General features: G+C 37.1%; 1 protein-coding gene across 1 annotated transcript; it reads left to right on the top strand.

Moving 5' to 3' along the window:
* The first annotated feature begins 688 nt into the window (after nucleotides 1-688).
* On the top strand, nucleotides 689-9,814 carry LOC141898981 (zinc metalloproteinase nas-1-like). Its single transcript, XM_074785130.1, has 13 exons — nucleotides 689-718; nucleotides 818-893; nucleotides 1,166-1,265; nucleotides 5,113-5,204; nucleotides 5,549-5,669; nucleotides 5,753-5,822; nucleotides 5,927-6,130; nucleotides 6,293-6,425; nucleotides 6,526-6,597; nucleotides 6,758-6,961; nucleotides 7,112-7,219; nucleotides 7,403-7,494; nucleotides 9,337-9,814. The coding sequence occupies exons 1-13, from the start codon at nucleotides 689-691 to the stop codon at nucleotides 9,346-9,348; spliced, it is 1,314 nt and encodes a 437-aa protein (XP_074641231.1). The 3' UTR covers nucleotides 9,349-9,814.
* The last annotated feature ends 4,021 nt before the right edge of the window (nucleotides 9,815-13,835 follow it).

Below are 13,835 nucleotides of genomic sequence, written 5' to 3'. Positions count from 1 at the left end.
CAATTTATTGTTCGCATCAAATGTAAAATCAATTCCAAAGAGACCTTGCACAATTATAGTGGCTGATTCGCGACAGGTCAATATTTTTTTTCATCATCCACGAAAACGCGCAGAATCATGTAGAATATAAATGTAACTAAATAAAACATTTGCGAATATTCGTTGTAAAAGATTTCATTGTAAATGGTGACATATCTTGTATCAAAACCTCTGAACAGCTTAGAACATGTTTGCACAAGTTCAGGTCAGAATGATATTACAGTGTGAATCTACAGCACAGCCCTATGCCCTCAAGTAACACTACAACACGGTTGTGACATATGCCTGCAAGCAACACTATAACACAGTAAATTTAGGCTTCTTTCTGGATGGAATTACGTATTCTGAAATGATAATGGAATTGTTTTTATTATAATACAGAATATTATGGAAAAAAAAACAGGAAGATAATTTGATAAATTCGTATGAATATTTTCATTACATTGTTATGTGTTATATACGAAAACTATATATATTCGTTTATTCTTTTATTAAGCGTTTTCTGTTTCCGTTCATACCGTTTTATCAATCTGAACTAACAGGTGGAATACAGAAATATACAATTAATCAAAATGAACCTTATCACATTTGTTGCTTTATCAGATGTATAAATGAATGCCTAATTCATAACTAATGACAAAATGCAAACATGTGCCCTTTCATTTTTCTCGTAGTCCTTGTAAGTAGACCAGTAGCTGAAATTCCCCGAAAGCCTTTCTTGATATACATAATGAATAAAAAAAAACTGAAATTATTATTAAAAATTTTCGCACTTCAGGTGACATTGTGTACAGCTAAACGGGATCCGGATTTCACAGTTGATGAAGCCATTACCGAATCGCTCAGATCTCACGGTAGGGATAATAAAAAAATGTATAAATTATATACTAGATTAATGTTTGCAGTTCGTGTATAGAAATGGATAACGAATTTAATTGATAGTCCTTTCATGTCCACGAATAAAATCCAAATAGCAACACAATGAAAAGCCAAACCCATAGCGTTGTGACAGTTTGAAGTTTCAACTCTCAAATACTATCCATTTTTTAACGACGAATCTGAAAAATGCATTCTATCTACTTCAATCATTTCAGCAATGACAATTTCAATGAAAATATTTTCACAGGAATTGACCCAGCCAAGTATAAAACAGATAAAAATGGACAGATACTAGCCGAACTTGATATGAAACTAACTAATGAACAATATCATGACTTGTATGTTGGGTAAGTTAAAAATATGACGTATTGAATTTAAATCTGTACTTATGGGGAAAATTTAATTTTTTATCTCAAGTCTGCGAGGAATCTATTGTTGTTTATTTTGGAAATTGGGCTCGTATACAGAGAGATAATACTCATATATGAGATAATAGGTTTTTTGTGTACCGGATCTAATTTCGCCCAAATTGAGGTTTTCAAATTCCCAGTAGATGGCGTGTGTATGCGTGACATACATTAATCTTAGGCTACAAAAATGATATTAAGTTAGAAAGGTACATCAGTGAACTTGACGAGGATTTAGCAATAAGCTTATTCGAATTTATTTGCCTATTTTTGCCTGAAAATAAATTATCAAACCTTCAGTTGGATAGAAATGATTTTGGTCCGCGTTTTAGGTGATGAATACCATTATTTTGAAATGCACTCTGCTGAATAAAATCTTTGAAAATATTCTGAATTTGAACTCTTTTGGCAATCTTAATATTCTAAAAAATTCTATCACCCACTTTGCAAAATTCATCAGAAAAGGCTTAGATGTATTTAGGTCCCTCCAAAAATTAGTATGTTGTAAATATTGTATACATGTATTGTTAATACCTTTGTTGTATTTTATCAAGACAAGTTTATATTTTCTGTTAATTGTAAATATTGTACATTTCATAATCTCCTTCCTTGTATCACAGAAATGGTTAGAGGGTAAGATATAATGCTAATCCTATATATCCTAGATATCTCTCAATCTGCATCGAAACGATAGATTGAATATTCCTTGGTGATTATTTATAACAAATAAATTTTTATTTTTTTTGCGGTTTGACTCATGCACCCAGCATTTTATGGCTTACAAGTAGGACCTGCTCAAGGCGAATAAACAGATTCTCTGCGACCAATACCTTCAAGAAACCGTTTCCAGAAACCGTTATCAATAGATGATAATCTGATTTGCATTAATTTTAGGCAACAAAAATGAAATTGAATTGGAGAGGTATATTAGTGAACTTGATGACGATTTAGTAATTAATCTATTCGATTCTAGAATTGAGTCTTATCTTTTACCCGTAAATAGATTATCGAACATTCATTAGATTATGCTCCGCTTGTAATGCTTTAGGTGATGAACTTTTATTTTTAAATTCACTCTACTTAATGAAATTCGCGAAAGCCATTTGAATTTGAACAGTTTCTGTAACCTTGATATTTGAAAAAATACAACAACCCAGTTAGCTTAATTCATCAAAATGGACTTAGATGAATAAACCACCCTCCAATAGCTATGACATTGTAAATAGTGTAGTCTCCCTCCATATGGAAATGTTGTGAGTGTAGATAAATCCTAATTCCTAATCATTGTCAAAATATGATAATAATGATAATGATAATGATAAATCATTATTACATACGCAACTACTATCACACGGTAGACCCATGATGCAAGAATGGTGGGTGTATTGAGAAAGAAATGGACTTTGACCAGGCTTCTGGGTAGAGACTGACTCTTCGAAGGCCAATCGAAATTTTTTTCAGGCTGACATTTAAGGAGGAGCCCATCGAAATTTAGGATATTATCACTCCCTCGGAATCCCCCTTAATCCTGCATTGCATTTTCTCCAAATATTTTTTGTATGGACTATGGTTACAACGGCAACAAGTTTTCTGCTGTTTTGCACAATTTAGTATGCATCCTATGGTGGCTGATTGGGGCCATGTAAAATTTTTTTTTCGTCCTTCACGAAAACGCGCAAAAACAAATATGACCGCGCAAAAACAAATATTACCGCACAAAAACGAAATAATCCGTTTTTGCGCGGGCGCAAAAACGAATATTTGTCTTGCGCGGGCGCAAAAACAAACTTTTAACGCGCAAAAACGAAATAATCCGTTTTTGCGCGCTAAAAGTTTGTTTTTGCGCGGGCGCAAAAACGAAAGTTTGTTTGTGCACGCGCGCAAAAGATTTGTTTTTGCGCGGTCGTCAAGTAACGCAAAAAAATATTCAAATAATTTACGCGCGCTACTATGATGCCACGCTGTCGCCATCTATTAGATTAAACAGTAACTAAAGAAGTAATTAATCTATGCAGTTTTATTGATTGATTTAAAAGGAAAACTAACTTTACTTAAATTTACGACCCCTTGATGAATACAAATATGCATATATCGCTTGTTATGGTCTTCGATTGATCACAATACAATGAAGTGAGCTTGAAAATACCAATAGTTGAATTTGATTGACCGGCAACCAGTCTAGCCCATTATATATTGATGACGTAGGCACATCAGCCCACACACAACCATATTAATAACGCGTGGTTGTTATTAATGTATATTAACATATCATAACGGTTTTTACGGTGTCACAAAACCTTTTAAAATATGAAGAAAAATATCGGCGTAATTTTCTGCTAGTTTTCTACCTTACATATAGAGATTTATCTTCATTTCTGAGAGACATCTAGCAGAAAAGTGAATTTGAATCTGGAGCGCTAAGGCACGAACGTGTTAGATAGAAATACCGTGCACGTTATATTTTCACATTAAAAAAAAAAATTCCCATATTAGACCATGCATCCAGATTTGTAGATACAGATTTATTACAAATAAATGAAATTTGATGTTGTTTGTTTGTTTGCTTTACGTCGTTCAGATCTCTATTTGTCCCATGACTAACCGTATTGAATATTTTGTTATGTTTCAGCAGATGGGTATAATAGTCGGGTTAGATTGAACAAGCTATTTTCAGTATGTTCTACCAGTTCCATTTTATATTCAAATCTTATATTAATTAGGGCTGGGACTAGGCAGACCTATCAAGTTATCACATAGTAACTGTTTGATCTAATAGATGGTGACAGCGTAACATCATAGCAGCAGGCGTAATATTTTTTAATTTCACGCCCGCGCAAAAACAAACTTTTAGCGCGCAAAAACGGATTATTTCGTTTTTGCGCGTTAAAAGTTTGTTTTTGCGCTGTAATATTTGTTTTTGCGCGGGCGCAAAAACAAATATTCGTTTTTGCGCGGTAATATTTGTTTTTGCACGTTTTCGTGGCCCGAAATTTTACATGGCCCGAATCAGCCACCATAGCATCCCGTATACTGATCACTGATTAATTCTAGAAGTAAGTAGATCAAATATTTTCTTAAATGACCTCCGAATCCAACCTACATGGCTGTGATTGCGAAGTCGGAAGTAATGTAACATGATAATGAAAAATCTTATTACCAGAATCAGATACACCGTATGCGTTGCAAATTATCGATTTAGCCGACGTATCGGAATCAATATCTTTTTCTTCTTGTATTTATAATATCAATTTAATATCAATTGTGTTCGTCGTAATGAGAGTTAATTCTACATAAATTCAAGATGGCACCCGATGGCGCCACCAAACGATAGTCTACGTTCTAAAATAGGAGGGTCATCAAATGAGGTTAGAATCCTAAAAATGCAACTTGTTAATTATCTGTAATTCCGATATATTCATGTACAGCAACTGTACAGAAAACCTGTTATCGCTGCTTTGCATCTATATAATATAATCATTCTATACATTGACATCGATATCTGATATGGCATCGAAAACGCTATTTAGAATCAAGTGTTATTTCATTTGGAACTAATTGATACCTACTTCAATTGCATCGAGGGGTTTCAAACCTCAACCTTGACAATTATTCGGAAACTGGTCTGTCATGATCGGTTACTTTCAATTGGCCACATGGCGTCGGATGGGCCAGCAATATGATTATTTTTCATCCAATTAAGGATGAATTTATAAACAATTTCATGCAGTTATTCATCTATCTGAGGTTTTCAAAGAACTCATTACCTTTTGAGTATTTCACTCTTTAGCTCTGGTCGTTCGAAAAGAAAAGCTGTCAAGGGTGAAAAATGGAGATGGACACATCGTACAATTCCATACGAGTTCGAACCGGATCATTTCTGTAAGATTCAAAATATCCCATATTATATATTCGAATATGGACAATCTATAATTTAAAACGAATGATACATTAATAACGGTATGATTTCTCTCATGGTTTATTTTGGCAAAAGATACGATCGATTATTAAATTATCTCATTACTAATATCACGGCCAAACGGAGGCCGTCAAATCCTAGATTGACAATTAGTTATTAAAAAGAAAATATCCGTTGATCAAAGTGCTGTTGACCATCGTAACACGGTGAACGGGGCGCTATAGAAATCAAATGATTAAAATATTAGATACATATCAGAATTATTAATTTTCCTCTATTTGGCTATTGTTTTAAAATTCCATTCAAGGGCCGTATCAAATTAAAGAGATGAAACAAGCTATGGATGTGTATATGCAAGAAACATGTCTGATCTTCCGACCAGCTCATGCAGGTGATATCAACAAAGTCCACTTTCAAAATGGAATCGGGTACGAATAGGGGCGCGATTTGGGTAAAAATGCACCTCTTTCCTTCGCTATTTCTTGTTAAATGAAACGGTATTTTCTTATAGGTGTAATTCGCAGTTGGGTATGGTCGGGGGCACACAGGCTTTGAATCTTGATTGGAATGGCTGCAGATGGGTAAGTAATCTAACGGAGGTGGAAAATACTCGTCCAATATGCCTTTAAAGGCAAGTACCGTATCGCCTTATCAATGTACATTATTACGTGATCATTTATTTCAGATGGGACTCTATTTCCACGAAATTGGTCATGCTATTGGCATGGTACATGAACATCAGTTGCCAGACCGAGATAATTATATAGGTGTAAATTGGGAAAATGTCGAAGACGTAATGAAACAGTGGTTTGACAAATACAAAGAAGACGATTTGGAAAGGTTCGGCGTCCCTTATGATTTGGCTAGTGTGATGCATTATGGAATACACGTAAGTACCGGTACTTAATATTCAAATCACGATTATCCATTTTTTCTGCAATCTACCAAATGCTGTAACCAGTCTCATTATATATGCATCGCTCACCAGTATAACTTTGGCAACTAAGGCTTCGCGGTTGGTTTGAAAAGGTAAAACACATATTCCTTTCAGTCATTCAGCAAAGAAGGCAAGCAGACTATAACGACACACGATAAAAGTAGAGAAAGCTGGATCGGCCGAGTTTACTGGAAAATGCTATCGTTTTCAGACGTAAAAACGGTCAATATGATGTATAAATGTAATGGTAATTTGATCGACAGTTCATCAAAATACTGGTTCTGCACTTTAGACACCTAATTTCGGATGTCATGAGTTGATATGTATATGACTCCTTCTAAATTTAGAATGGTGTCCAAATGTTGCTTGCCCACCCGAAGGATTCGTCGACAAACATTGTAAATGCATTACCCCCAAATGTAAGTGTTCTAAACTTAACCTGTATTCACGAATGCAAATTTCGCTCCAGAAATTGTGAATACGTGATAGACAGTTACGTAATTAAAACATTTTCAACCTATTATAGATAGGTGCTGGATTAAAGTGCCATATGTATTCTTTTACGTTTAAAATAATTAGCCTACTACGATGAAAAATGCGTGAATGCAAATGGAGATGATCAGAAGTGTGCAGACTGGGCTAAGAGTGGAGAATGCGAGGCAAATCCCGGATGGATGAGCATTAACTGTCGAAAAGCCTGTGACAGATGTCCGAAGTTCGGCATAGATATCCCGGATCCAGTGACTCGGCCACCAAAACCGGAAACTACGACGGCAAAACCAGGTACTTAAGTTGAAAAAAGATTTAAAGATTAGAGGAAGGATTTATAACAATACTAATGATATTACTAGAAAAACATATGGATTTTTCCGTTTCAATAAATCTATTTGATCAATATTTAATAAGCACCGCAAACCAATTGCTTCTTTACAGCAAATTACTGTTCGGACAAAAAGGCCGACTGCCCAACTGATCATGCATCGTGTATCCAGTATGAAAATATAATGAACTGTCAGAAATCGTGCAACAAATGTTTCGATGGTAAATAAATTAATTCTTAAGTGCCGCATAGAATTTCAAATAAGACAAATTACAATCTCCATCTGATGTAAAGTTTATGTAAACATACGTCGATCCTACCATTACATTTCAATCATCTAGTAAGAATGGTTGCTATTCCTTTTGAAATGAGTCTAAAATTATTCAAATCTCTATATATCTTAGAATGTCAAGATGAAAGAAAAGATTGTGATAGATGGGCAGAAGATGGTCACTGTCAGTCCAACCCTGAAGCTGTACTGCGACTTTGTCCAAAGGCATGTGGACGTTGCTAGTATACCCCGAAATATGCATCAATAGATAAAAATGTCATAGTATGATCAGGTTTCTTTTGGGCAATTCCCAAATCTCAATTATATGTAGATGCAAAAAGCAGCCTTAAAGGATCTCTGCAAATTGGCTGTGGTTATCCTAGTATCAGTGAGTTCGTATCGTTAATAGGTAGCATTACGTGTAAATTTTACAGAAACAGCCACCGATTCTCTTTTTACCCAATATTTAATTTAGACGGATCCGTATTATATAGTTTCCGACGAAGCTCCGGAGGTGATATGGTGAAAAATGAATTTTTCGGGGGAACGAAATTTGCTCGAACGACATATTCTTTCCTGGGAACGAACGAAATCGTTTGTAGGCATCATACAATTTACCTGAGCGATTTATTTTGTTGAATAGTGTCTTGCCTACACTTGTGTTTACAGAAACCATTACCAATTTTGTTCCAATCATTAACCGTCGATCGTTATTCCCTGCTGGCTATTTATTTACACCTCTATGACAAGTTTAAGACCTACTTTATATAGAAGTTGAAAAACGAATTTTTATTACTATACAAATGGAGCGAATTTAAATGACATGGTTTCCAGAGGAAAGGCCCTGACTGTGCAACTGAGCATATATTCACACAAATCATTCATTTTTCATTCTCCAATTTCTAGGGAGCTTAAAAAAAGGGCCTCGTAAAGATTTACACCAGGTTCTTCGCGAAAATCTGAACTGAATATCAGTTTTAAAAAGCTAATCAGAGAGCTAAGTCTCCTTTAAGATTGGCTTAGCCGCATAAATCACCAGGATTCGAATACGGTATCGGTATCGTCTACTGTATTACTTCCGGGTTAGGTTCCGAGATTCAAAATTGTATTTCAAGAATAATACACTATAAATATATATGATTTTTAAAAATTCCACCAGATACGCGTAACCAACATACATAGATATTCACTTATCAGAAAGCTTCAATGCAGGTATGACCATGATGAAAACTGCATTTGCGTATCTGGTTGCCTATTAGACATGGTTACGTACCGGTATCTGGTTGCCAATAAAACTTGTTCATGTTCAGCTATTGGGGCATTCCGAAATAAATCTGCGGCAGATTTACGTAGGTTGTTAGTTTAAACCACACGTATCGTGGTTAGGGGAAAACAGGATATCGTGATATCACAGATGGTCAAATTCCATATTCAGGTAAAAAAAATATATATGAGAAACATTTTTTCACATTGGTCTTCGTGCTGGATTTCTACAATAGAGGCCCCTAAATTGCGTTTCACAGTATTATTAAGAACTACGTCACCGCTAAATGGCACATGGTGAACGGTCCGTAATTGCTCGGATTAGAAACGGTTCATTTTTGCTGAAGGTGGAGAGACCGAAATAAAGACCGAAATATCAATATATCAATGATACAATTTAACGGATAAAATATATAACGGTTAATATAATATATATATAACGGTTGATAAAAAATTTACGGATCCATTAACTAAATTTTTCATCAACCATTTCCTTGAGTTTATGCCGGATTAAGTTGAAACAATGTTCATTTCACTGAATTTCTACAGTGGATTTTCATACAGAAATACTCACGAATTTCTCATCCCAGTAAAATATCGTGTATAAAATCTGGAAAATATCGTGTATAAAATCTGTCTGCTCTAGTGAGATTGGTAAATATGTAGTAATAGTGGTTGGAAGTATGAATATTGCATATGCGAGTGAAACTGTGACAAGCATTGTTGTTGTACGTTTTGATTTTGTAGATTTCTGATCAGACGAAACCATTTTTGAACCTCTGAATAACTGAACTATTATTACAGAATTTGATGTAATGATCAAAGTAAACGGTAGTATGCTGAAGTGGACGCCAGTTATGGCAAAATATGTTATTTGGTGAGATAGTTCGTGGTAACATCCAAAAAACCTGTCGTTGAAATATATAGTCAGAACAGGTGTGAGATACAGAATCAGTGCATTCACCGCAGTAATTATCAATATAGCAAATCCAGCGAATCTTGGTGTACATATCCTACGAGATTTGAACGGGAAGAGCACAACTGCCGCACGTTCTAAAGATATTGCTACTATAAACCACGAACTATTGCAGCATGCAAGTGCCATTACAAATTCGTATATTTGACAACTGATCAGTGAATTCATGATGAATATAGGACCGTGTTTAATGTAGAAGAGAACAAACTGCAAAACAGGCATCAGTGTATATTGGATGCAGAACGTGATATCACTGAGAGACAAAACGATAAGATAAACTGCGTAAGATAAACTGCAGAATCTGTGACTTATCATTATTAGGAAAGTTGCTGAGTTGCCAAACGCTCCAAGCAGGAACACGATAGGCAGAATGACAAGTGACACGGTGCGGCTGATTCCAGGCTTGTTCACAACAGACGTTAGAACGATGTAACTGTTATAAGTTCGACCAATCTGCATCTGAGTTGAATTCATGATTCATGAGGATCAAATGTTGACTGTCGACCGTCTGAAATTGTACTGACTATCCGAGAATGTGCCGATTGTCCGAGAGTGTGTCTGTTTGAGAGCATACTGACTGGCTGAGAGTGTCTACTGACTTGTATGACGATGCACTGAACTGACCATGTCTTCTTATTCATTTGTTTACCATATCTTCTCGCGTATTGGCTGATTAATTTAATTTTGACATAAATAAATCTTCAAAGCAATCATTACAGCTCATTTGTATATTGTATGATTCATAACAGCGAATGAAAATCAGTTGACCCAATTATCTCAGATTTTGTGAAAGTTTATTACTGCGTAAAATTCAAATGCAACCTATGTTCATTCAACCAATATCACAATCAGTTTGAAGATGTTCACAAAGATTCCTCTGACATCTGTGAAAACTTAAACTGTGAACTCGTAGCCCGCCGGATTTCTCGAAACCGGTTCAGCATAGGACCAAATCTTGCCTGAAAACTGTGGTGGATGAGTAGGCCAATTCCAGAGGATGACAACGGATTGAACCAGGAAATGAATTATAACGACTTTATTTATCGGCCATATTGTACAGACCCACACTTCCGGTTTGCTAACTACCGAACATAACCTTCACAGAGCAAATACTACAACTCCTCCCTTACCAGTTATTAAACCACCTTCCAGTTATGAAATTAATCACATTTAAAAATTACAGTTGAATAATAACTCGTGTCAACTTAATAGCAAATGAAGTTTCCTTAAAAGCACTTTGCTATACAGGCAAAATCAAAATAGAGATAAACTAGATTCCTCCACACCTGAAATGTAGAACATGAAACTTATACTATTCCCAGTATTAACTCATGTTAGCTAAACACAAGTATACACAGTTACATACAAGTTAACCAAAGAAACGAACTCCAGTATAACTCCATATAAACCTGAAGTAAACTATTCAGAACACCCACAGAATTTTTAACAAAATTATAACCTATTCTAAGTACTTAAAATAAAAACCACTCTCTTTAATATAAAATTACAACACAATACCTAAGTATCAAAAGTGTCAAACTACGTTACAGCGTACACACTAGTAACAACCACAAAATACAAATTTACTCAGTCTTCATACCTAGCAGGTTTACGAACAGATCTTCCAGACCTAGTCCTAACAGGAGTAAGTCCTGGTTTCAAAACTATCTCAGGGTTCGAATCTGATTCTGACTCACTAATGCCCTCGTCAGGGGTAATACAAACAGGATCAGTTACACGACTATGTACAGGTACAGTCTCTAACTCTAAATCTGATTCTGGTGGCTTGACCACTGGAGACTCGTAAAACTTCTTTAAATGAGCAGGATTGCGTTCATATGTTTTAACTGCTTCACTTTGCACTGTAACTCCCTTTTCGTCCCTACTTACTACAGTCAACGGGTTATCAGCATATCTTGAAGACAGTTTATTCTCTTTCTTCTGCTGGATAAGTACGAGATTATCTCACTCGATTCGGTTCCACGAATTATCAATTTATCATGACAAAACGACTATAATAGTCGACGACTGCAAGAGCATTAAAATCGTCTATCGGCCCTAATAGATCTGCTGCTGTATCCACCCAAGGACCACTGGGAAATTCATAGCGCTTCATCGGCGACGGCTTTGTAGGCTGGCCCAGTAACTGGCAACCCACACACGACCTAATGATTCTTTCGGTTTGTGAATCAAGACCTGGCCACCAAACTTTAGACCTTAAACGAGTTTTAGTCTTGACCATTCCTTGATGACCTTCGTGCGCTAGATCAATTATACGCTCACGCAATGCTTCCGGAATAACGATTCGACACCCTCGTAACACTATATTATCCACGACGCATAACTCCGTTCTTACGCACTTATATTCCCTCGGACATTCATTCCACCGGTCAGAATCTATACATTTCCGAACAAGGCGTAATTTAAAATCGCCTTCTGATGCCTTGCGGATATCTTGCAACTTGAACAGCGTTCGCAACGATAAAATGTACGTATTCCTCGGTAGATGAATCACCATCGTTGATGTCATCTGGCCGTTTAATCAACCTCGATAAGGCATCAGCCACCATACTTTTCCCCGGGATATGCTTTACTGTGAAATCGTACGGTTGGAATCGCAATACCCAACGTTCCACCCTAGCAGATGGTTTCGACTTTGGGGAGTATATGAACGTTAACGGTTTATGGTCCGTAACAATCTCGAATTTAATACCGTATAAAAATGCGTGGAATCGCTCACACGCCCATACGATCACAAGTGCTTCCTTCTCGGTTTGCGAATACCTCCTCTCGACGCGCGACAAACTACGGTTTGCATAATAGACAGTCCGTTTTTCACCATTCTGTGTTTGGACTAACATCGCACCTAGTCCTACGGGACTAGCGTCCACTATAACCTCCGTCGGTGCCCCTTTTTACAAAATATGCTAACGCTTTAGCACTACTGAGTCCGCCCTTCAACTTTTTGAACGCGCGGTCGCAACTCTTGGTCCATTTAAACGGAACTCCGTTCCTCGTTAAATGCCGTAATGGGTCGGCGATCGTTGAAAGGTCCCGGATGAACCTCCCACTAAAATTCACCAGTCCTAGGAAGCTTCGGACTTCCGAGGCAGACTGTGGCTTAGAAGCCTCACGAATAGCCTTCACACGATCCTCGGTAGGAGATATACCGTCCGCTCCTAAAACGTGACCTACGTATTCGATTTCTGGCATACGTATTTTGCACTTCGGCACATTTATTGTTAGACCGTGTTTCGACAAAGTTTCACAAACTTTCACAAGGCGTTCATCATGTTCACTGTCATTTATTCCGTGGACTATTAAATCGTCGGAAATATTTTCGACGCCTTCACAATCCGCGACCACCTGTTGGACGATGTGTTGGAATAACTCCGGTGCCGAACTTATCCCGAACATGAGTCTCTTGTATCGGAATAGACCCATGTGAGAAAACGTCGTTATTCCCCGCGACTCTTCATCTAATTCTATTTGGTGAAAGCTACTCTTTAGATCCAGCTTAGTGAAAACCTTACTCCCATTCATCCTCTGTATGACTTCGTCTACAGTAGGGATAGGATGACGTTCCCGAATGACTGCCGCATTTGCCTGGCGCATATCAACGCATACGCGAATGTCTTCTCCACCCTTAGGTGCTATAACAAGAGGCGAGACCCACGGTGTCGGTCCCTCAACCTTCTCTAAGATATCATCGCGCAGAAGACTATCGATTTTCTTTTCTAGTCGTTCACGCATTGCAAATGGAACCCTACGAGGCTTTTGCGCGACTGGCGTGACGTTTTCGTCGATATGTAACGTGGCTTGGTAATTCACGAGTTTACCAATTCCGGTGCAGATCTCTGGGTACCGCGTCTTTATATCGTCCAACGATAATCCACCAGTCTTTACCGAATTTACTCCCAAACCGATTCTTAAAATCCCAAGTTCCTCTGCTGTACTTTTACCAAGTAACGAACGACCTTGACCTCTAATTACTATGAATTCACTATTAATAACCGATTTATCACTGACAGAAACGTCTGCCGTGAACTTTCCGATAGTGTTCAACGGCTTACTCGTACCGTACGGGTATAAATGTCTCGATGTACGTTCGGCTACACATTTAACCTTCTGTTTTTTCATATAACTCCATGTGTTCTCATCGACGACGTTTACGGTTGACCCGGAGTCAATCAGCGCGTTTATCAACTCACCGCCTACGCGAATTTCGATTACTCCGTCACCGCCTGATACAGCATACAGGTTTTCGTTTAACGTAAACGGATACTCGTCATCGGAGTCGACCAGAGTATTCGACTCAGACTTTCCG

Source organism: Tubulanus polymorphus, chromosome 2 (assembly GCF_964204645.1).
Source record: "Tubulanus polymorphus chromosome 2, tnTubPoly1.2, whole genome shotgun sequence".
NCBI lineage: Eukaryota > Metazoa > Nemertea > Palaeonemertea > Tubulaniformes > Tubulanidae > Tubulanus > Tubulanus polymorphus.
This window is presented reverse-complemented; position numbering and strand designations above follow the sequence as displayed.